We start from the raw sequence: 22,963 nt of genomic DNA, 5'->3' as shown, positions 1-22,963 counted from the left end.
AACTTTGTCACCCACCTGGAACTCGTGTGGCACTCGATGTTGATCATGACATTGCTTCTACTTAGCATTGGCTCTTTCTAATATGTGGTGGACTTGCTGGCATATGTGATGCATGTGCTCAATGAAGTTTTTAGCCTAGTGAGATTTGGAGTGAACATGAGCCAAATATGCTTTAGTAGCTCCAAATGGTATGGACACATCAATGGGACATAGTGGCGGGAATCCTAACCCCACCTAAAAAGGATTATGGCCATTGGAGCTATGGATAGCTCTGTTGTAGCTATGTTTGACATAGGAGATGATTTCATCCCATATGGGTGGATGTTTCAAGCTGTACCTATGAAAAATGTGCATGATCATCATGTTGATGACCTCTATTTTGTCATCAGTTTGGGGGTGGAAGGTCATGGACCTAGTGAGCTTGGCATCTAACATCAACCAGAGGCTTGAACAAAATATACTCAAGAATATTTGTCCCAATCTGAGATAATGGACTATGGGATCCCAAAACGTACCCACACTCATTCAAAGAAGATCTTAGCAGTGACTTCTGCCATGATACTCTTCTTGCAGGCTGTTAGAATGACCATCTTTGAGAATTTGTTGACAACCACAAAGACGTAGTCATTACCATGCTTAGTAGAAGGAAGGCCCGAAATGTAATCAATGGAGATGGATTCCCAAGACCAAGTGGGAGTAGTCATAAGCATATATAGGCCTTGATTCTTTATTGTTGGTTTGGAAATGGCGTAGGCAGTGTAGGATCTGAGGTACTTCCCAACATCCTGTCAAAGGTTTGGCTAATAAAAGTACTTTTGTAGCACTATCACTGTTTTCTCTATGCTGAAATGTCTAACAACCTAACTATGGAGCACCTCCCAAATCATCTTGGCATGCTTTCTTGTAGAATATAGACCATGTGACATACAATGCCCTTGGAGGTTAAAATTTGGAACTTGCTTGCCTTCCAAGAGCATCTGGTAGGTGTTGTCAAATTCTAGATAGCTCTTGTAAATATGTGCCACCCTAAAGTCTCGTGCCCACAAGAGTCAAGCACAGTGGTTAGAGACATGACTGGTGGTTGGCTGAGATAGTCTATAATATTATTGGTGTTTCCCTTTTTGTACTTCATGTTCAAATGGAATATTTCTAATGGCTTTCATTCTACAACTTTCCTTGTGGCTATATGAACTATAGGGGTCAGTGATCTGTGTGGATGACCATTTCCTTCCCCAAAATGTAATTATTTAATTTTTGGCAGGCCTGAATAATAGAATACATGTCTTTGTCATAATTGGGATACTTTCGGACTGTATCCAAAAGTGTCTAACTGTGATATGCCACTGGATGCCTCTGCTGGGTAATAAATGCACCCAATAGTGTAGTCATAGGCATCTATCTCAATTTCAAATGGTTGATGCTGTTCTGGTAATGTGATCACTGGTGCAGAGTAGAGGCGATGATTTAACTTAACAAATACCTTATTTTGGGATTTAGACCAAAATAACTTTTCTTTCGCTCCACTCTTGGTGACTTAACTCAAATGCCATGTGATATGAGAGAATCCCAGCATGAACATGTGTTATAAATTGGCAAGTCCTAAAAAGCTGCAGACCTCTAATAGAGTGGTTGGGACTGGATAATATCCAATAAATTGTATCTATGTTGCGTCCACATGTAAACCCTTCTCATTAATGATGTACCCAAAATATCAAACCTAATTCATACCAAAAGTACATTTCACCAAATTGGCACAAAATTTTCGTTTTCATGGGGTTTGGAGGACTTATCGGATATGGTTTATGTACTCTTCCCAACTCTGACTAAATTTCAGGATGTCATCCAGGTAAACTACCATAAACAAGTTAGTAAATGGTTGCAAGATGTCATCCAAGTAAACTACCACGAATGAGTTTGTAAATGGATGCAAGATGTCTTCGATCAACTGCATGAAGTTTGTGGGGTCTTTCGTCAACCCGAAAGGAATGACTAACCATTCAAAAGGGCCCTCCTTGGATTTTAAGGAATACTTCCACACATCGGAGGTTTCAATTGGCACTTGGTGGTATCTAGACTTCAAGTAAATCTTACTGAAATGTTTGGCTCCCTTGAGCTGACCCAGAAAGTCATCAATCTGTGGGATTAGATACTAATTCTAGACAGTGATATTATTCAACACCTGATAGTCAATACAGATTCTCTAGTTGTTATCGAGAAATCTAGTGTTTATGCAGAGCTGCTAGTCCCACTAAGACTGGTAGCTATCTTAGAAACAAACAAACTAAACCTACTTTCGTTTTCCTTTATGAGAAGTAGATGAGAGGGGAACAAAGGAGACCAACCTCTATCTTGCGCTTGGTTCCTTGCTTCATTCCTCTCCCTTCTGATAGATCTTTGCCACCCGCTTCCTCATCTACCTAGCTTCAAAGAGCACCTGTGGAATCAAAGCAGCATAACACAATCCAAGAACAAAGATCTACTATCATAAACAATATAGGACCAGATATATATTGACCACACAAATGCATATATCATCAATCATACAAGGATGTAGAGGAAAACTTTAATAGCTTTATTAATATCAAGAATAGCAAAGAGGATTACAACCAATTGTTCTGACCCAGCGTCATCCTCTTAGCAAGAAATCCCTTCTTCACCTCATGAAAAGCTTAGATCACCCAACACTATGATGTTACACCAAGAAACTAGCAGCACTTCCTTACAAGATACAAAATTCCAGCCTTTGGATCTTTGGGATGAGGGATCCATATATAGATGTTTGCAAGGGGGGTGAGTCAGCTTCTAAGATTTGATTAGTGTCCTCTCTCTGATAGTTCTTGATTCCACTTGGAGATTGATGATCTCTTACTCATCCCGGAGCGAATGCAGAGAGGCAAGTGTCACAGGAGAAGTTTCTGGAAGATTCCATGATCATCCACCTCACAAATTGACTCTACCATTTGTCCACTCTCGACCATTGCATCCCATAGAAAGGCTTTTCAATATGCATCGCACCTCTTGTGTGCATTTAGGTGGGATGCAGTGCACTTTGACCATGGAGCATGTGAGATGGTCCAGTTTTGACTAGTTCTGAGTAGTTTTTCATGGAGAACTTATGGGAGATGATGTAATCAGCTGACCTTGTTCTTTTAGGGGTTGTAACAACACTTTTAGGTACTTAGGAGCCCCTAGTTTATGGACATGTTTGATTGGGGTTGCAGTGCCCAAAAATGTCTATAATAGTTGCCCCCTAAAGCATGAGGTCGTTATTCTCTTGATGTCGGGTGAAATGCTTTATCATGAGGATCCGAAGTTTTTTCGAGCTGGAAGGCGACCTGTAATAAGATACAATACAATACATTATCTTCATAATATTTTCATGATCTAGCTGAGGCGGGCATTCCCATGCTCAGCTTTATAAATTCATTTCAATGTACATAAGACAGACAATCGTCTATGTGCAGACTGATGATTCTGGTAGAGCCATCATCCCTTAGGTTGGATGATTATCTGTGTAGCAATGATGTACATTTGATGTCTTTATTTTCCTGAATATATATTGGATCCCGGATGGATGAAACTATGTCCGGGGTCTTCAATCTCATTCGATCTTCACTCAAAGTACAAGTCGATCCATGTGAGAGATGTTCTGGAGTCAAACATGGAAAGACATCGCCTAATTACCAACCAATGATGTAAGTTGTTAACAGGCGCGAGAGGAATCACCGATAATGATGATGACCCTCGAGGTACTACAGTACAATTCATGTGGTGTGAATAAGGGACTTGGCATCGAACACCACGCAAAATCTTTCGCTCGAAAGCCATTGATGTAAACATATCGCCGGAAGTGAGAAACTTGCCATTAAGGCATGCAAGCTTCAAAGTACTGAAAGGGTTGTTCCTAGATCGACTTCCTGGATAATGAGCTGATGTTGACAAGAAGCAATCCATCATAGGAGGGCCTTAGTGAATCCCACATCTATGACATGGAACGGAGCAAATGATTTTAATGGAGGTGAAAATGATCTGATGATATAAGGTTCAGGGTGGCGGTCACGAAAGAATCGAGCATAAATGTATTGCAATGGATGAGACACAGGTGAATTCTCTGAGCGACTTCTCTTGAACATATCGGCGACACTGACATGATGGATTGGTAGCGTTACCCAAAATGTGGATGGTGTGATGGACCAATGGTGATATGACCAGTGAACGGAACAACCCAACCCGACTCGGATACGGAGCGAAAGTGTCATGTTCAAGAGCGACTTGCTACCAATAAAGTTTCTTCAAGTTTTCTTCCCAATTTTTCCCCAGTCATTGATGACCAATACCTCTTTATTTTTGTCAAGCTTGAGGAGGATAACATATGCTTGTTCTATAATTTTCCCTTCGGGCAAACCCATTGCTATATTTTAATGGCCTAGCAATAGTGAAACTCGTTCTTGTCTGTATGGACAAGTTTGTCGCTATTCAGTTTTAACGAGTTTAACGACAAAGATAACTCGGTCCTTTTCAATTTTAGAGAGTCTAAAAGGGACGTAAAGAAAACTCCAACAATCCTTTTTCGTCATATAATCCCTTAAGTCCAAAAAAGTATAAAATAATACAAAAGGGATGAATTTTCGGTAATTTTAACGAGCCGAACAAAACAAGTGCTCGATCTTTTTGTGTAATAATCCCTCAAGTCCAAAAAGATTAAAATCTAAAGGAGGGATAACACTTCCAGTTAATTTAACGAGCTAGAGAGGCCAATTACTCGGCAATATTTTCATATTTTACGAGTCAGATGAAAAGAGATTAAAGGAGACTTGTTTTTCGAGGAACGAGTGATAAATTCGGGTAGTAGCTAATTCCAGGTAAGGTTTGGAATTTTCCAATCACAAAAGTGTCACAAGGATGGCTAACAGGATCACTCTTCGCAGCTGTTCCTCAAAAAGGGTAAACAATCAAATGGAGGTGAATGATCGGCCAAAATAGAGTGGAGGTGATGATGAGAACACGACCAAGGCTCAAAGTTTGATGATAATGCATTCACGATGGTTATTTACCGGAAATTGGTTCATTTTTTAATGAATGAGCTTAAACTCTAGGGGAAACATTTGCTCATTGCTTATGTTTAATTTTTAACGAGCTTGAACTCCACATAAAAACCGCTCGAGGTGGGTTTATTTTTTAATGAGCTTGAACCCTATGGTAACACTGCTCATGATAAGTTTGCATGCCCCCAGCATAATAACGCAAATCGAGGTGCATGCCCCCCAAGCTTCATTGCATTCATCTCGGTGGTCAGAATGAAGGTTTACCTTCGAGATCTTCGAAAGACTCGACTTTGATTTTACGAGATCGTAATCAAAGACTCGATTTGGAAAGGGAGTCGTTTCATTTTTTAATGAGGTTGACACAATAAAAGAACTATCCTCATGACTCCTTGTTTCATTTTTTAATGAGGTCGACACGAGATAAGGACCATCCTCGAAATCCACTGTATTTACAGTATTTGATAGAAAATCAAAAACTGAAGGATGATTAAGGTCATTAGAATAATCTTCATTGTAATCTAGGAGATGGGAACGATGGTGGTAATCTTCCCATGGTGCCTCTGCTAACATCATTGACTGAATGATTCCTTTGTCTATAGAATGTACATGCGACCAAGGATCTGAAGAGGTACCATATTCCTTAGACCTATCTATCCAAACACTCGATGAGAATTGATTTGGGTTTGCCCCCCAGGCCAAGAAAATTGATTGCTACAATATTTCTAAAATGGTGATGATCCATGCTGACAAAATGTTTAGGAATCTTCTGAATCCATTAGATATAGAAGATTTCATATTGCAGGTTTCCACTGTGGCCACTTCCACCAGATTACTCGGAGGTGGTAGGGAAAAAGTACCCATTAAGGCAGGGTCTTTTAGGAGACCTACTCCGATATTTTGAAGCAAATGATTGCTTCCATGGATCATTGGAATGCTTCCCGTAACTTTTAAACTATTGGGGAGAAATGTTTGTTGGTCGACGATCGTAATTCCTCCTTGAAAGGGAAATGCAATCTTCCTGAAGTATGTCAACACAACTGCAACCATAGCATAAATCCAGGGCCTTCCCAGTAGGATGTTGTAATCGAGGTTTTCATCGATAACCTCAACATCAATTTCTACTGTTTTTCCCCCCAGTTCAACTTGCAAGTTACTTAAAATCCCGTATGGAGTGTATGATCATCCATCAAATGCTTTTAACATCGTTGACGATCGCAACAAGGGTGGTGAGCCTAAATTTTTCCAGCAACTCATCGACATAATACATGTAGATTCCCCCTCATCAATAATTGTTCGATGAACAGTTTTGTTGAGGGCTTTCACTTGAATAAGGAAAGCTAGTTGAGCTGGTAACTGAGGGTCATATCCTTTGTGATTAAAGGATACAAGATTGGAATCCGTTGGGTCAATCCCACCTATTGCTGATATTAAAGCCTGCCTTTGGGAGGGGAAATTTTGCAGTACCTCGAGTGTCGACATAGTGGATGGCGATTGGGCCAGATCTTCCACTATATTATAATGTTGTGTTGCTCTGGCACGAGGATTAAATGTCGACTTGTGTACTACTCCCTTTGGCAGTTTTATTATTAGCTCTGGAATGATGGGCGGTGCAACCTCTGTCGAAGTTGTTGTCGAACTACTAGGTTGATCTTTATCCTTGTTGTTCAACAGCTGTGGGTTCCTGTAATCTTTATTTCTTGTCGTTATCAAAGCATCATTTTTTTGCTTCGAAACCGACAACATCAGCACTCGGGACGGGGAAGCATTGTCACTGGCAACCAGATTTGTTCCTGGATTTGGAAACGAATCAGTTAATACCGCCGAGATTTTTGAATTCTTGAAGAATTTTTTAAGCTCAGCTTTATATGGACAATATTTTACCCAATGATCCTCATCACATATAAGACATGGACGACTTCGTTTCTTATCTCCAGAAGGGTTTGCAAAGATTTTTCAGGTGATGATTCCTCGTTTTTCTTCTTCTTCCCTTTGATTTTCTTCTTGCCTCCTGGTTGCTTGGTTTCTTTGCCTTTGTCTTTTGAGATGGCATTTACTTCCGAGGTGAGAAGTTCTTCTTTTTCATTTTGACTAGAAATCTTACGTGCCTTTTTAGATGTAGCCTTTGTTGATTTCGTGTCTGTCGTACCAATCACGCCATCACGGGCATGAGAGTCATTGTTCGATTTAGGAGGAGGAGGAACGGAAAATTCCGGTCTGGGAGCGTCAGAGATTTTATCATAGAGCATGCCAGACTGAGTATAAATCAAGTCTAAATATTGCGCACGAGCAATAACTTGCTCTTCAGTGACGACTCCCCCTTTTGCCACATCTTCTGTAATGGAAGGTAATAATGACTTAATAAACCATTCAGCTAAAAGCTGATCAAGAACATACGTTTTTACCATTCTACGACTATGTGGCCACTCATGAATATGATCAGATATGTGAGTGGCTGTCGTTTGCTTGAAATTGGTAAGAAGTTCTGTTCCCATTTCATACCTTATGGGTAGCTGAAAATGGGTTAAAAAGGTTGTGGCTAGGGTACTGAATTTATCAAACAAAGCTCTAGGTAATTCGATATGCCATTTTGCTGCCGGACCAGTTAACGTTCTCTGAAAAAGGCGAAGCCTAATCGAATCATTGTTTAGGGTGTTTGATGAAAGCCACAGATGAAAGGTCATCACATGATTCGATGGGTCTTCACCCGGATTTCCATTAAATTTAGGAATATCTTACGGAAGTTTATGCAGAATCGCTAGCCACCAAGGCGCGTAAGCAATTGGATCGTTCGTTAGCCGATTTAGATCCGGTAACTCTAAAGTCACCACGAAGGGTAACTGTTGATTCAAGTTTGGTGAAGCATACCCAGGATAAGATGGAATCGCCTGGGCAGTTGGTCTTTGCATACCAGCATAATGCATTTGATGCTGGTAACTTTGGTAAGGTTGATGGGCATAACCATTGTAGAATGGTTGATTTTGACCATTTTGAATATACAGCTGCCCATTATTTGCAAAGATTTGTTGCTCAGATCCCTGGTAAACTTGTTGGAATTGCGGTTGCTGATATTTCACTAGCCATGGTTGTGAAGCCATGTGTTGTTGTCCAATACTGGCTTTTTGACCAAGATGAGGGGTAATTGCACCCGTTTGGGCCTGTGTCATTCCACTAATTGGCGATTGTGGTTGAGTTGCAAGGATAATAGGCTGTTGCATGACAACCTGAGAAACCTGAGGTTGGCATACAACAAGAACGCTTTTACTTGCGACACCGTCACAATAGACGACGTAGTTGGTATATTTGACATAGGTAAACATTGTTACATCGAGTATACAACTCTTGGTTGTTGAGGCAGTATTGGCACCCAACCGCTAGATGTAATTCCAGCATAACATGAATTTTGTTGTGAACTCTCATATGGTTGTCCTCCCGGAGGAGACAATGAAAGGGTATATTGCCCCCCATACGGCGGTAATCTAGTACTTAAAGGAATGGTTTTCCCTTGAGGACCAGACTGCCCAAATTGACACCGTGAAGGATCAATTTGCTGAGACTCAACATAAGAGTTCCCGGATATTATTCTGGATGAACAAACGGGAACGGACCATACTGTCGAAATAGCCCCTAGGTGGGCCCCATCTAGCGATTGAGAGCTAGTTGGGACAAATGGTATGCCGACGAACATTATTGGAGTGACAGCAGGAAGTTCTACTGTCACTGTGTCAGATGACACATTCCTAGATGTCGACGGTTGTTCAGACATTTCTAGTCTATCCAAAAGATTTCCTAGCGATTCTACAGGAGCTTCCGATAACGGTAGACTAATTTCTAATGAAGAAGGAAATAGGGTGATCCCGACTCCAAATTGCGATGGAGTACTAGATGAAGGATCCTCCACAATCTCTTCTATAGCAATCAGACCAAGTGGAAGAGGTAGATCGTCAGGTCCGTAAAATATTTCAGGTGTCGAAGAAGGTATAGATTCTGTAGCGACAGATGTTTGGGGAATAACACCTTCCGAATCAGTAATACAAGTGTTTACCTTCACACTAGGATCAGCTCTACTGTCCTTTGGTGGCTGCAGAACTTCTTATATAAAGGTAGGGATACCAGAAATGTTTGGAGTAACCGGAGTCTCCGATGGTGTTGGAACATTTGTTCTAACTTTACCAGGGGATTTTGAACCGGTTAAACAAGTTAGCTTCGTCCGTAACAGTTTTGATTCTGGAGACAAAGACGGTTGACCCGTAAGCCTCTGCGAACGATGAGATTTCAATTGACTTTCTTCCACGATTGTGGATTACTCGATCAACTAAAAATCAAGGGGAAATATGTTTCTGAATTAAATGAATTTTAGACGCTTTGACACAACTTGTTTTTTCAATTTTTAAGAGTCAAGAAAAAACAAAAGATGACTCTAGTCGCCTTCAATTTTTAATGAGCTTGAAGTGACAAGTGCTCAGATGGACCTTTTCCTTTAAGGAGTCTAAAAAGGAACGAAAGAGACTACTCTGGAAATCTAGACAGAGAGATTACCAAACCAATCGCAAAACTGCAGAATACTTTTTATGGTACGGCAGTCAATCTTCCCGAATGCTGTGTTCAGTGCATTGTGATCGATAGGGTAGCAAACACGGTTTCCTATGGATAAAGGATATAGCCTATTGTGGTCTCCCAATATATACTCGACGGTACGTGGGAGCACAAGTCCGTATTGGCACTTGTCATCTCAAAGTGGAGGAATCACCCAACCAGCAATGAAAACAATAGTTACCAGGCTTTACGACGCCGGAATACGTCTCTAGCCTAGACTTCGAAATGTTGTGCGTTAGGTTCCAAAGCATTTTTAGATTCATTAAATTTATTTTACAGTTGATCTTGCTTAAGAAATTTTCCTTTCAGGTTCACCGCGTGATGTAGATATACAATTCCTAAAATGCAATCTAAGATGATAAACAATCATTTAATCTTTTTTTTTTTGCAATGAAAATCCTAGCTACTGAAGAAAGAGAGATGATATTCTTTCAACATAGAGCAGAGAGCACACACTATATGCACTGTCCTAAATCAAACCAACAAACAATCTAAATGCAAATGCACATGCATGTATTTGTTTTCAGCCTTCTTAATGTGTGAATGATAAAAAGAAAGCTAAGCGCAAATCTGAATTATTTTTCAAAGCGACATTACTAACAATCTTCTTTTCAAGACAAAATGAAGACAATGACGACACTTTGCGATTTGGAATGGAAAACTTGCTTTCGACACTTGAAAAAATACTAATTCAAATCAAATACAAGAGTAACAGTGTAATCGACTATCAAGAACAATCAGATTCTCTTTTATGACTGAAAACGACACTTGCGACACTTCCAAATCAAGAAACGACCATTCAATTACGCTACTTCTTTGTAAAAGAGAACTGAAAATGGCTCACAATACATAAAAATATTTATAGTTCTTTGCACAATGGAGGCGGAATAATGGCAAGGAAGGGGGTTTCCAACAGAGGTATACTGACTACAGACAACAAAACTCCTGAATAGAGTTGAAAAGAGTGAAGAAAAACCAAAGTTTGGAGGAAAAATTAGCCTTTTCTGATCAGTGCACCTGTTACATAGGGATTCCAATATGCATCCCACCTACAGCACATGGGAAGTGCGATGCATACTGATATCCTTGAAGAGAGGGAGCGATGGTACAGTGCGAGACTTTTGATCCAGTTCTTGATCACAATTTGTAGCACAGTTTAGGGATTTAGGCCGAGCACGTGATAATCAGTAAATAAATCACAAGGGTAGGTCTAACGAGGTTACTAGAGCCACCACAAGGGAAATTAGAGAGTTTGTAAATCGGTTGTTCAGTTCATAAACAAAACCCAGAGATAGACTGAAGCAACATTGATCTACTTTGCACTTGCATAGCAAATGCAGTTCGAAGGCTAGCTAGCTTGACTTCAGGCTCCGTCTGTAAGTTTATAAGGAAAAGAAATATAGACAAAAAAACAATCTATTCACTCCCTAGTGGAGTCGCCATTTTGTTATGGGGAAATCTAGTGTCTATGCAGAGTTGCTAGTCCCACTAAGAATGGTAGCTATCTCAGAAACAAACAAACTAAAACTACTTTCGTTTTCCTTTATGAGAAGTAGATGAGGAGGGAACAAAGGAGACCAACCTCTATCTTGCACTTGGTTCCTTGCTTGATTCATCTCCCTTCTGATAGATCTTTTCCACCCGCTTCCTCGTCTACCCAGCTTCAAAGAGCACCTATGGAATCAAAGCAGCATAACACTATCCAAGAACAGAGATCTACTATCATAAAAAATGTAGGACCAGATATATATTGACCACACAAATGCATATATCATCAATCATACAAGGATGTGGAGGAAAACTTGAATAGCTTTATTAATATCAAGAATAGAAAAGAGGATTACAACCAATTGTTCTGACCTAGCATCATCCTCTCAGCAAGAAAGCCCTTCTTCACCTCATGAAAAGCTTAGATCACCCAACACTATGATGTTACACCAAGAAACCAGCAGCACTTCCTTACAAGATACAAAATTCCAACCTCTGGATCTCTGGGATGAGGGATCCATATATAGATGTTTGCAAGGGGGTGAGTCAGCTTCTGAGATTTGATTAGTGTCCTCTCTCTGATAGTTCTTGATTCCACTTGGAGATTGATGATATCTTACTCATCCCTGGGCGAATGCAGAGAGGCAAGTGTCACAGGAGAAGTTTCTGGAAGATTCCATGATCATCCACCTCGCAAATTGACTCTGCCATTTGTCCACTCTTGCCCATCGCACCCCATAGAAGGGATTTTCAGTATGCATCACACCTCCCATGTGCATTTAGGTGGGATGCAGCGCACTTTGACCATGGAGCAGGTGAGATGGTCAAGTTTTGACCAGTTCTGAGTAGTTTTTCATGGAGAACTTCTGGGAGATGATGTCATCAGCTGACCTTGTTCTTTTAGGGGTTGGAACAAAACTTTTAGGGACTTAGGAGTCCCTGGTTTATGGACATGTTTTATTGGGGTTACAGTGCCCAAAAATGTTTATAACACTAGGTGTCATATTTATTTTCTACCAACATGACTGGGCTCCCACAGGGTGATGAACTTGGCTTGATGTGTCCTTTCTACAAAAACTCCTTAATATTCCTCTAAATTTCTTCATTCTTCATAACAGATCATTGGTAGATGGGTCTGTTGGGTAGCATGTGCCTGGATCAGATTGATGGAGTTCTTAACCTAACAATGTAGGGGTACCCCTATGGGTGCGTTGAAGATGTACCTATACTCTTCAACAACCTTGTCCATTTGATGCTACCATGTGGAGGAGCCTTATCTTGAGGTTGTGGATGTGGCCACAGTCTTCTTCTTTCCCTTAAGGAGAATCATAAGGAAGACAAATTTTTCGGTTTTGGAAATGATCTTGCTGCATTACTTCACATAGATCAAAGAGATGGTGGTAGAAGGAGCTACCTCTAGTATCATGTATAACTTATTGCCCAAGTAAATAATGACAGTGCAAGGCCTAGACTCATACACAACATTTCGCTTCCACAGGTATGGTTGGCCTAATAATACATCACAAACTTGAAGAGGAGAAACATCACATAATACCTCATATATAGAGGGATAGATGCAGTAGGAAAGGTGACATTATTGGCTAACACTAAGATCTCTCCCTTGCTAAATCCATCTAATGGTGTATGACTACTAGTGTGGTGTGGTTGATATGCTCAACTACTTCATGACCTTTGTTGAAATTAGCTTATTTTGTCTTCTATTGTTGATAATAAACTACAATGTAGAACCCTTCACCCACATCTATGAGTGAAAGAGCCACTCCCCATCCTGTGGAGCTTCGGTCTCAACCTTCTAGATCCTTGTGGTGGCAATGGTGACACTAGGATCCACATCAATAATCTGATTCCATTTTTCATTCTTGTTGTCAGGTTCTAACTTAGATTTGGAACATGCACCTGATTTAGAATCTTTCAGCTCGAACTGACTACTTGGCTTGGTACTCACTTTTGTTGTGAGTGGGGATCTTATGGAGCAAAAACTGCTTCCCTGTGTCCTTCTTTATCTTCGTGGTATTTTTCTTTTCTTGCAGCTTCAGTGGGTTGTCCTAGTTCACCCCGCCTTGGCTTTGTCCTTTCTTATGTGGTTTTGGGGCACCTTTCCCTTACTTTGGATTCACAAATCCAAAGTCTCGCTTCCTCCATTTAAATTTCCTCTCGATCTTGACAATGTATTAAAAGGTGGCGCCAAGCAAGGAGATGTCTAGGAATTCCATCTCATCTTGGATGTACTTGTGTAAACAATTTTTATACTAAATTACTAAATGCCACTCAGAATCCTTGATAACCAGTTTCATGCAAAGGGTATGAAAAATATATGTGAGCTCAAACACATCTTGGTTCCTTCCCTACCGAAGTGTGGTCCAATTTATGTATTTATCTTCATAGCTCCCGAAAGTGTAATATTTTTCCTTGATGGAATCTTAAAAATAATTCCAAGTGGGTGCATCTAAAAATAGTGAGGATTCCCTCCCATCGTTTTACTCACAGCAGGTCTCCCACCAGTCCTTGACATATGGGTTGGCTTTGAGTAGTGCAAAGGTAATATTTTCCCAATTGGAAAAGTCATGAATGGAAAAATATCCTTGCAAAAAATTTAACCATCTATCTATGGTGTTTGCATCTATCGATCCTTCAAATACGAGAATGTCAAAGTTAACTTGTACCTTAAAAGGAGTGGCGCCTCTAGAGTGGTTGTTGGATGAAGATGTGTCACCTGTGGGTAGCCGTCGATGGATTTGCAAAAAGTTATCCATCATCATGTTCCTTTGTCTTTTTTTTTTTTGTAAGTCAGCTATTTATATTAAAAAAGAGGAAAATATAGTACAAAAAATCTGCATTTGCAAATCGAGGGCCGCCAGACTGCAGGCCTACCTTCAAAATTGACCAAAAAGGGCTAACCAAACTGTCATAAGCACACCATGCAGGGTGGCATTTTCATATAGCTTAACAAAAGATAAACACTTAAACATCTACCTAAATGAGGCAGCAGACAAATTACAGAAACAACAGACACACTAATCAGCATAACAGAAGGGAACAGCAACAAACCAATTAACCAGCTTAACAGAAGGGAACATAGAGGACCATCCGAAGGAACAAGGAAACCAGCTACAATCAAAATAGCTCCTTTACATTTTGAGCACCACATAATTTCTGGAAGTCTCCGAACCTGGTTCATAAATTGAGATGCCTGCATGCACAGGCTTGGGATGCTGGCCTTGATGATCTCCCATCAGTTCATCCTTCTGATGCTCGTCTTGCCTTGAATCTTGTCCAATAGTATGCCTTAGGAGTTTGATCAGCAATGTGAGCTTCTTGGAGATGCTATCGACCTCTTGTTCCAGCGCACTAACCTTAAAGTCCAAGCTCTCTAAGATTGCGATGTGTTCCTCCGTCTTGGCCTCTGAGATATGCTAGTCTCTTCACAATTGATCTGCGTTATTGGCCTGCATGCTCAAGGCTTGAGCAAGCAGTGTTTTCATGTGCCAGCTCTCTGCTTGAGTCCTGACGAACTAAGTGGCCCGCGTGGTTATAGTGCCGGGGTCCTGAAGCCAATCCACTTCCCTTTCTATGTCCTGGTCCGACAGCTTCTTTTCTTCCTCATGGACCATGGCCTCCAGGTCAATGATCTTACGCTTGTTCTTTAGCGAGGTTCATGTTTCATACATTTCTCTGGCGTTCTTGAGATCTTTATTTGCAAACGCGTTGCGACTTCCTTCCCCTTCCATTTTCGTGCAAACTCTCACGGTGTAATTCTGGATGCTTTTTGCAGAATGGATGGGCTCTGGTCTACTACACGATAAAACAGTGCTTTTTCCTCTGCCTCTGGTGGAAGTTAAATAGAGGTTGCCTGGGATGTTACCGGTTGCATACTACCTGTCTCTACACAACTTGCATGTCCTATCATAATAATTTCTGCGTGATGTTGAATTGTTTGTGTAGTGGCTCACATTCTTTTCTTTACGGTCACCTTTTCACTCTCGCTCCAGTACTTGCCAAGTGTCCCCCTTCTTGATCTGGTCTCGGCGGCGCATATCCTTACTTATCATATCTGGTCCTATATCCTCTTTCCTCTGCTCACGACATAATTGCATCGAACTCGCGTGTCCTTCTACCCCCTGCCACTCTTTAATGGCAACTGCAGTGCCAACGTGTCTCATCATAGTGTGACGTTGTTATGCTCTTCCTCCCACTCATTCCCGATTGTCGTCACCCAGATCTTGCCTGGAGAGCTGGATGCACTTTTCTTTTAATTCCGAGCAGTTTATACTCTGCCAACAACTATCCCACATGGTGTTTAGGTGCTCGATTCCATAGTTCGCTAGGTGGTCTGCAACCATATTAGCTCTTCGTCGCACCGCCTGAAAAATCAGACCTTTCATTACTCCCAACATACCTGCTATGTTGTCTGTAACCTTAGCAAGTCTCCAATGTTTAGTAACCTTACTTGCTTTCGCTCCTCCGTAGAGCTTCCTTGCCGTTGTAATTGCCAACTCTGAGTCTCCCTCAACCACCGCGGTGCCACCTTGAGTGTCTCTGAGAATTCTGAGTCCTTGTTCCATGGAAGCAAACTCCATCTCATTATTAGTCCCTTCCCCCAAGGCTTTACTGTAGATGTGAAGAATCTCTCCTGCATGGTTCCTTATGACGCCTTCGATGCCCACCAAGCCAGGATTGCCTCTGGAGGCTCTGTCGAAATTCAGCTTGAGATAGCCTGCAGGGGGACGCTTCTAGCCAATTGACGCGGTGTTTGGATTTTACTGGCCATTTGTGGTGCTCATACTTTGGCTATTATCCAATTTGAAGATTTTTAAAATGTGTAAGTCTCTAGCCAAAGCTTGGTCATCTGTTTCCACTCTGCACTTAACCATAATTAATTGTCTTATATTTTGGGTTATAGTGTCTAGCGAATGCTCTATGTCTTTGTATTCATTCTGGAAGATTCTTCTATTTCGTTCAGTCCATATGGTCCAGGTTATAAATCCCGGCAAGGTTTTCCATATGCTGTTAATTCTTAAATTATTTGAGTACCCGCTCTGCCAATTCATGATGGTGTCCTGGATGGAGTCCCTGGTTCGATATATTTTTGCATGATGTTTTCCTCCCATTTCCACAGGTGACAAGCCCATTCACAAGTGTTGAAGAGATGGTTCATTGTTTCTTCAGCTGAATTGCACATTGGGCATCGAGAAGGGCCATGGAACCCTTTTTTGCGAAGATTCTCCCAAGTGAGGGTTTTTCTTCGCATCAGGAGCCATAGGAATTTTTTAATTTTAGGCCAAAACAGAGTGTCCCAGACCTTATTACTCCATTGAATCTCCTCCATTTGCTCTGCATTCTCGAGATGTTCCCTGGCTTCCTTGAGCGTAAAATTACCACTCCCTTTCATGCCCCATCTTAGCTGGTCTTTTTCTTCAGCTTTTCTTATCTTTCTTTTGTTTAGTTGGTCGAGCAGATTCCTTATATTGTTGTTTTCCTCATTTGAGATTTTTGTGGCGTTGATCAACCACTCTCTCCATACCTGGTCCCTGCTGCTATGATTCCAGTATTGATGGACTGTGTATCTGCCCCTATCCTGGCATTGTCTCTTAAGGCCTGTGAACTCTGGTCTTTCAAGCTTCGAGAGTTGCTGCCAAGCATCTTCCCAGAATAAGGCAGTTTCCCCATTTTGGATTTCCCAAAAGCTATGATCCTGCACAATGTCGTGATTCTTTCTTGCTAAATTCCATATAGGAGACCCTTCAGGAACCTCCTGCAGCCTTATTAATTCCTGAATGTTGCAGTCTGGTGTATATTTTTCCTTCCAGTGTCTGGCCCATGGAAGATTGGGTTCCTTCAACCATCTCCACCAGAGCTTGGCTCCACAGGTCATGTTGATAATGGAGGGATCGACAAGATTTAAGCCCCCTGATTCTTTCGATTTGCAAAGTTTGTTCCAGGCAACAAGCGCCCATTTTTTTTTTCCACATTGCCATTCTAGACAAAATATCTCTGGATCGCTCTAATCTGTTGTAGGATTCCTTTAGGGGCAGGGATAATAGAGAGCAGGTACTGTGGAATGGCCTGCAATACTGCTTTGGTGAGGACTAATCTTCCAGCGAAATTGAGTGCTTTGTGTGTCCAGTGCTGACATCTCTTCTTCATATTGGCCAGGATTTTCTCCCAGTGTATCTTTTGCCAGGGTTTGTTTGTTAGAGGGGCTCCTAGATACTTAGAGGGTAGGCTACCTCTTCGAAAGCCTAGAATACTAGATAGATGCTTCTGAATGGCTAAATGAGTATTGAAGAAAAAAATAGTGGATTTTGAAAGATTGATTTCCATACCTGAAGCCTTGCTGAAGATAGTTAGGATTTTCTTGAAATCCATGGCTTCTTTCACAGTTGGCGTCCCATGCAGCATTGTGTCATCCACAAATTACTGGTGCGATGTCGCTGGTATGGAATGAAGGGGTTGTAGTCCTTTGATTTTTCCCTCATTCTTTGCTTTGCTGATGAGTCTGCTCAGTCCTTCCATGAGGATTACATAAAGGAAAGGAGACAGAGGGTCTCCTTGCCTGATGCCTCGGGAGGGAGAGAAAGGGTCGGATGGGGAGCCATTGACAAGGATGAAAAACTTAGTGGATTTAATCAGGGCGAGGATCCATTTAGTCCACTGCTTATCAAAGCCAAAAGCATTCAGAATGGCCTCAAGGTAGTTCCAGTTGACCTTATCATAGGCTTTAGAAAGATCAAGCTGCATCAACATCCCTGCTACTTTCCTGGTCTGAAGAGTATGAACCATTTCCTAAGCTAGAAGAATATTATCCAAGATCTGTCTTCTTTCAACATACCCCGACTGCTCTTCCGAAATGAGGCCAGGAAGAATGGGCTTCAATCTGTTGGTTATGACTTTAGATATGATTTTATATATTACATTACATAGGGCTATAGGTCTAAATTTCTCTGGAGAGTTGGCCTCTTCTACCTTGGGAATTAGAGCGAGGAAGGTAGAATTTAGCGATTTAAGGATAGAACAGGATCATCTTGAATCTTCTACTACTTCCCAAACTTCAGTCTTGACAAAGCTCCAGCAGGCTTTATAAAAATTGATGGTGAAACCATCAGGCCCAGGTGCCTTGTCATTCGACATACTTCTAACCGCTTCTTCTACCTCCTCCAAAGAGATTTCCCTAATAAGAGCTAGGTTTTGCTCATTTTTAATAATTTTAGGAATAGCCTGGGTTAGCTCCTCAATAGCTTCTGTCCTGTTTGCTTGCGGCTCCTGTGCTATATGATTGAAGTGCCTTGTGAGCAGTGCTGCTACTTCTTGGTGACTTTGAAAAGTTTCCCCTCTTTCATTGTTGAGACAGAGTATCTTATTAGCCCCTCTCTGGTCTAGCATAGACCTATGAAAGAACTTAGTGTTATGTTCCCCCTCCTTTAGCCATTGTATCCGGGATTTCTATCTCCATAAGGTCTCTTCCTGTTGACAGCGTGCTTGCCATTGTTGCATCAAGACTTTTTCTTTCTCTGTTGAGTCCTCATTGTTGTGCCCATTAGCCCATTCTTTGTGAATCTGTTCTAACTTTCCCTCTATGACAGTTTTCTCCTTAAAAATGTTCCCAAATTCTGTTGTATTCCATTCTTTTATTTTGTTTTTGATGTATCTTAATTTGCTTTGAAGTTTAAACATTCTGGTTCCTCTGATGTCCATTGGATCATGCCACCATTTCTCCACCAATTGAATGAGATTAGGGTGATTCAACCAGAACTTCTCGAATCTGAAAGGCCTGTTTCTGGGGGTTCCTTGGATGGCCGCTACCAAAGAGATTGGCCAGTGATCCGATCCTCCACTAGGAAGGATGTCAGATTCCACTATTATTCCTTCAAGTATAATGCTTTCTGAAATAAGGAATCTATCCAAATGAGAGGCTATCTGCTTCTCGCCTCCTCTCCTATTATTCCAGGTGAAAGTTCCACTCTTTGGCTGGATGTCCACTAGTTTGGCAGAATCAATGAATTCAACAAAGAGCTCAGCATCCTTATTGAGTTTTCTAATTCCTCCTTTATTTTCCAAAAGAGAGGTTATCATATTAAAATCTCCCCCCATGATGAATTTCGAGTTGGGATATCTAATCTTTAAACTTAAAAGAGAGCGGAGAAAGGATAATTTATCTTCTAGCTTTTGAGGTCCATAAACATTTGTGCATAAGTAAGTTTCAGAATTACCTATCAATTGAGTTTCCATGGCTATGAACACTTTTGTAGCTTCTGCCGAGAGGATTTGAATCACTCGGGAGTCCCAAAGAGTTACTAAACCTCCTTCCCAACCTTGACTAGCTACTTCCATAAATTCTATGTGTTTCCCAAGCCTTTTGCTGATATTCGCCATGTTGTTATTAGCACATTTGGTTTCCTATATGAACATGATATTTGGTTTCTCTTTTTGGAATTTTCCCTTTAGAAGTCTTTGTTTCGCTTGGCTATTAAGCCCTCTTGCATTCCACAATATAACTTTCATTTTTAACTAGATAGATTGTTGGTAAGACGGGAAGGCATTCAGAGCCTTCATCTTGCCCGAATTTAACATTAAAATCCCTAGTTCCTACAATACTTCACCGTTTGTTCTTCGGTCTCTCTTCCTTCTCTATTTCGAGCTGGTTGAGTTGCATAGTAGGCTCTTTGAATGGCTGCCTATTTCCTTTGCTATGCCTAACTTCCTGTTTTGCCTATCCATCTCTGCCTTTTGCCTTGCAATGAATAGATTGTTGATCTTTCTAATCTCTTCTTCCGGAATATTCTCTATTCTTTGCGCTTTCCAGATTTCTTCCATGACTGGTAAGCTTATTCCTTCCTACTCTAGAACCTCATTTAGCTCCATTTCCTCACTACCACCATCACTGGTGAGCATATCTGCATCTTCCTCTTGCTCTCCTATTGGCTCCTGCATTAGGACTACTGTACTGAGGGGATGTTCCTCCCATTCTTTTGTTTCATGACCTGTTCTTTCTTTGTTCCCTTCACTATTATTTGATTCCTTATTTTTTTCTTCTGAATCTGTATCTGTCTTTAAGATTTCAAAGGCATTACTGGTGTTGCCTTGTGCTGCTCCTATTCTGTTCGTTCTTTTTCTATTAGCCCTTTGTCTTGCTTTTGGCTTTATAAAGGCATCCCTGCTTTTTGCTGCTTGCTCTGGCTTAGGTTCTTCCCCTATTTTGCTTAATGGACACTCTCTTACTAAATGTCCATGTTCATTACATTTTCTGTAGCGGAAGGGGATTTGCTCATAGTCGATGGCTTGGAAATAGTCTTCATCCCTGTACTCCAGCCATAATCCTTCGTGTAAAGCTCCTAATACACCCATTTCCACACAAATTCTCGCGCAGGAAGTGTATTTTCTTTGCATCGTTGCTTCTGAGGCTTTGATAAAAGTTCCTAGTTGATCCCCTATTTGCTTTAGTTCCGCCAGGCCCCAGTAATCTATTGGAAGAGAGAAGAGACGGATCCACACTGGGACCTGTGTGAATGTCTCTTTTTCTGGCACAAAGTTGGGTTTCCAAGGCCTCATGTAGAGACCCGCTGAAGCGAAGAAGTAAGGACCCCCATCAAAAACTCTATCCTTATCCTCTAAATTCGTAAAAACAACAGCGAAGAAACCTTTTGCTCCTAAGTGCAGTTTGACATCACCTTTGGGTTTCCATTGCTGCCTGATCCACTGAAATAGCACTCTTTCAGTTGGTCATAGTCCCATGAACTTGCATATTACTGCATGTTCCGACATGTGTTCTCTATAGGCTTGTATCTCTGGATCTGTGATCACCACTCTTAGGGTTTCTGCTTTTTTTGGTTTGCATGCTCCTCTTGTTGCTTTGTTGTTGCTGGGGTTTGGTTCGGTTTCTTTCTTCTCTTCTTCTTTTGATTGATTCCCCTCCTTCCTCTATTTGTTTCTCTTTATGGGCTATGTGTCTTTGCCCTGTATCATCCTTCCTTTCGCTGTCCTCCTTTTCGCCGCTTTCTTTTTCTTTCATTTTTGGGTTGCTGCTTGTTTCTCTATGTACCCTTTGTTTCTTCTCTTTGCTTTTTTCGCTATCTTGATTAAGCTTTCCATATCCTGTTATCTTTACTCCCTCCTGCACTGCTTGTTTTTGCATAACTATTTGTTTAAAGGATGGGGTCCCAATGGACCCCCCGTTTACCATTTGATGGGTCCGTCTTTGTCCTCTTTTGAGCAGTTCCACTATTCTAACCCTATGTGCGTCCAGAGCTAATTCTAGTTCTGCAGGTCTGAAGCGCTAAACCCTAAACCTCGAACCAGCAGCCTACCTCGCACTCGATATCTCCTCTTTTCTTCTATCGTTGTTTATCATCATGTTCCTTTGTCACTCGAGGGCTTCCTCGAGAATTATTTTGAAAGGATCTCCTACCCCCTCATATTTCTTTTGTTTCACCATGGGAGGCCATCAAAGTTTGTAAGGCTAGTCTTGCAAAGGCTCAACCAGTTCAATCCCTAACTCCTTATACCCTGACCTTGTGGGAGACATGTAAAGAAAAATAGAGAGAGAGAAGACTTCTCTCATACCACTGGTCCATACTTATGTAGGAATCCAAAAAAATATAGATATACACATAAAAACAGAGATGTGGTAGAAATAAAAATTCATTTCATTAATATCAAAGAACCAATCTATGCTTACATAGAAAATGGAAATAAATTAGCTCAGGCAATGGTAGCTTATCTATGAGAAGAGATGTGGTGGCTACATGCCTCTGAATTATGATAAAATGAGGCTCAAGGGACTTTTTTTTATTAAACAATAAGGGAAAACCCTAAAAAATAAGAATGCTAGCCCCACAAGATGAAACACCAAGAGTTTGTGGGTCATGTTAGGGTTAGTTGGGTAGCCAACTTCTCGGGGTTGTAACTTGGAAATAAGATCTCCATTTGGTGTGTACGATACCTCATTGGAAATATCTCTCAGAGTACTATAGGAGTTTCCACAGGTGCTTTCCTACAACATGGGTCCTACTATAGACCTCAAAAAAGCGTTGTTTAGGGGGTCAAAACAGCTTCGGATTTTCAAGACCTGAAAAAATGCTAAAAATAGTAAATGATGCTATAATCAAGGAAACATATGAAACTGATTGGAAGTCTAGGTTGAATAGGAAGGTGGCCACCAATATCCACCTAGATCAAGCTATAACCATACTCATAAGCTTGATTTCATACGGTTATGACCTAAACACTCCAGTTCTGTGCCAGCAGTTCCGAGATGTGAGCCACTTTTCTAGGCTAGCCTCTAGAACACTACCCAAAACTACCTGTAACTTTCCAGAAACATGACATGATAATGACAAAGAAAAATAATCAAAACTCAAGTAAGAAATTGACCTATACATTCCTAATCCATTATATACATTTCATCAAATATATGGTAAACATAAAAGCTACAGGTCACGAATACATGTTTGATCATGAGGGTCTAAACTACATCGGAGAATCACAAAGAAGGATCTATGCCCTCACAAGCTAGCCACAAGAACACTTGTTAGCCCATGCATTTATGAACCATTCAATAACTTATCAAAACATGACAAGAGCCATAAATGGAATGCATCATATAACCAACATATAACCAACATACAACTAGAATAGAAAGCATGGAAAATCAACCTTAAGATCACATAATAATCAACATAAGTTCTCATAAATCACAATAGGAAAATATCTCATATTAACATATGAAAATTCCAACCAAGTCAGGGACTTCCACGTACCACCCAACCATAGATTGGACTAGACCAAATCTCTCTTGTAGCCAATCATCCGCATGCCATATT

At 40.9% G+C, this 22,963-nt stretch overlaps 1 protein-coding gene across 1 annotated transcript; it reads right to left on the bottom strand.

Annotated features, from left to right (window-relative positions):
• Positions 1-18,587: 18,587 nt before the first annotated feature.
• Positions 18,588-19,517, bottom strand: LOC149234239 (uncharacterized). Its single transcript, XM_089368193.1, has one exon. The coding sequence runs from the start codon at positions 19,515-19,517 to the stop codon at positions 18,588-18,590; it is 930 nt and encodes a 309-aa protein (XP_089224319.1).
• Positions 19,518-22,963: the final 3,446 nt, after the last annotated feature.

The sequence above is a fragment of the Pinus tabuliformis genome, chromosome 8, assembly GCF_031772625.1.
Source record: "Pinus tabuliformis cultivar Carrire ecotype Pingquan chromosome 8, CPIR1, whole genome shotgun sequence".
Lineage (NCBI taxonomy): Eukaryota > Viridiplantae > Streptophyta > Pinopsida > Pinales > Pinaceae > Pinus > Pinus tabuliformis.
Note: the sequence above shows the minus strand (reverse complement) of the source record. Positions and strands in the feature narration are given on the sequence as shown.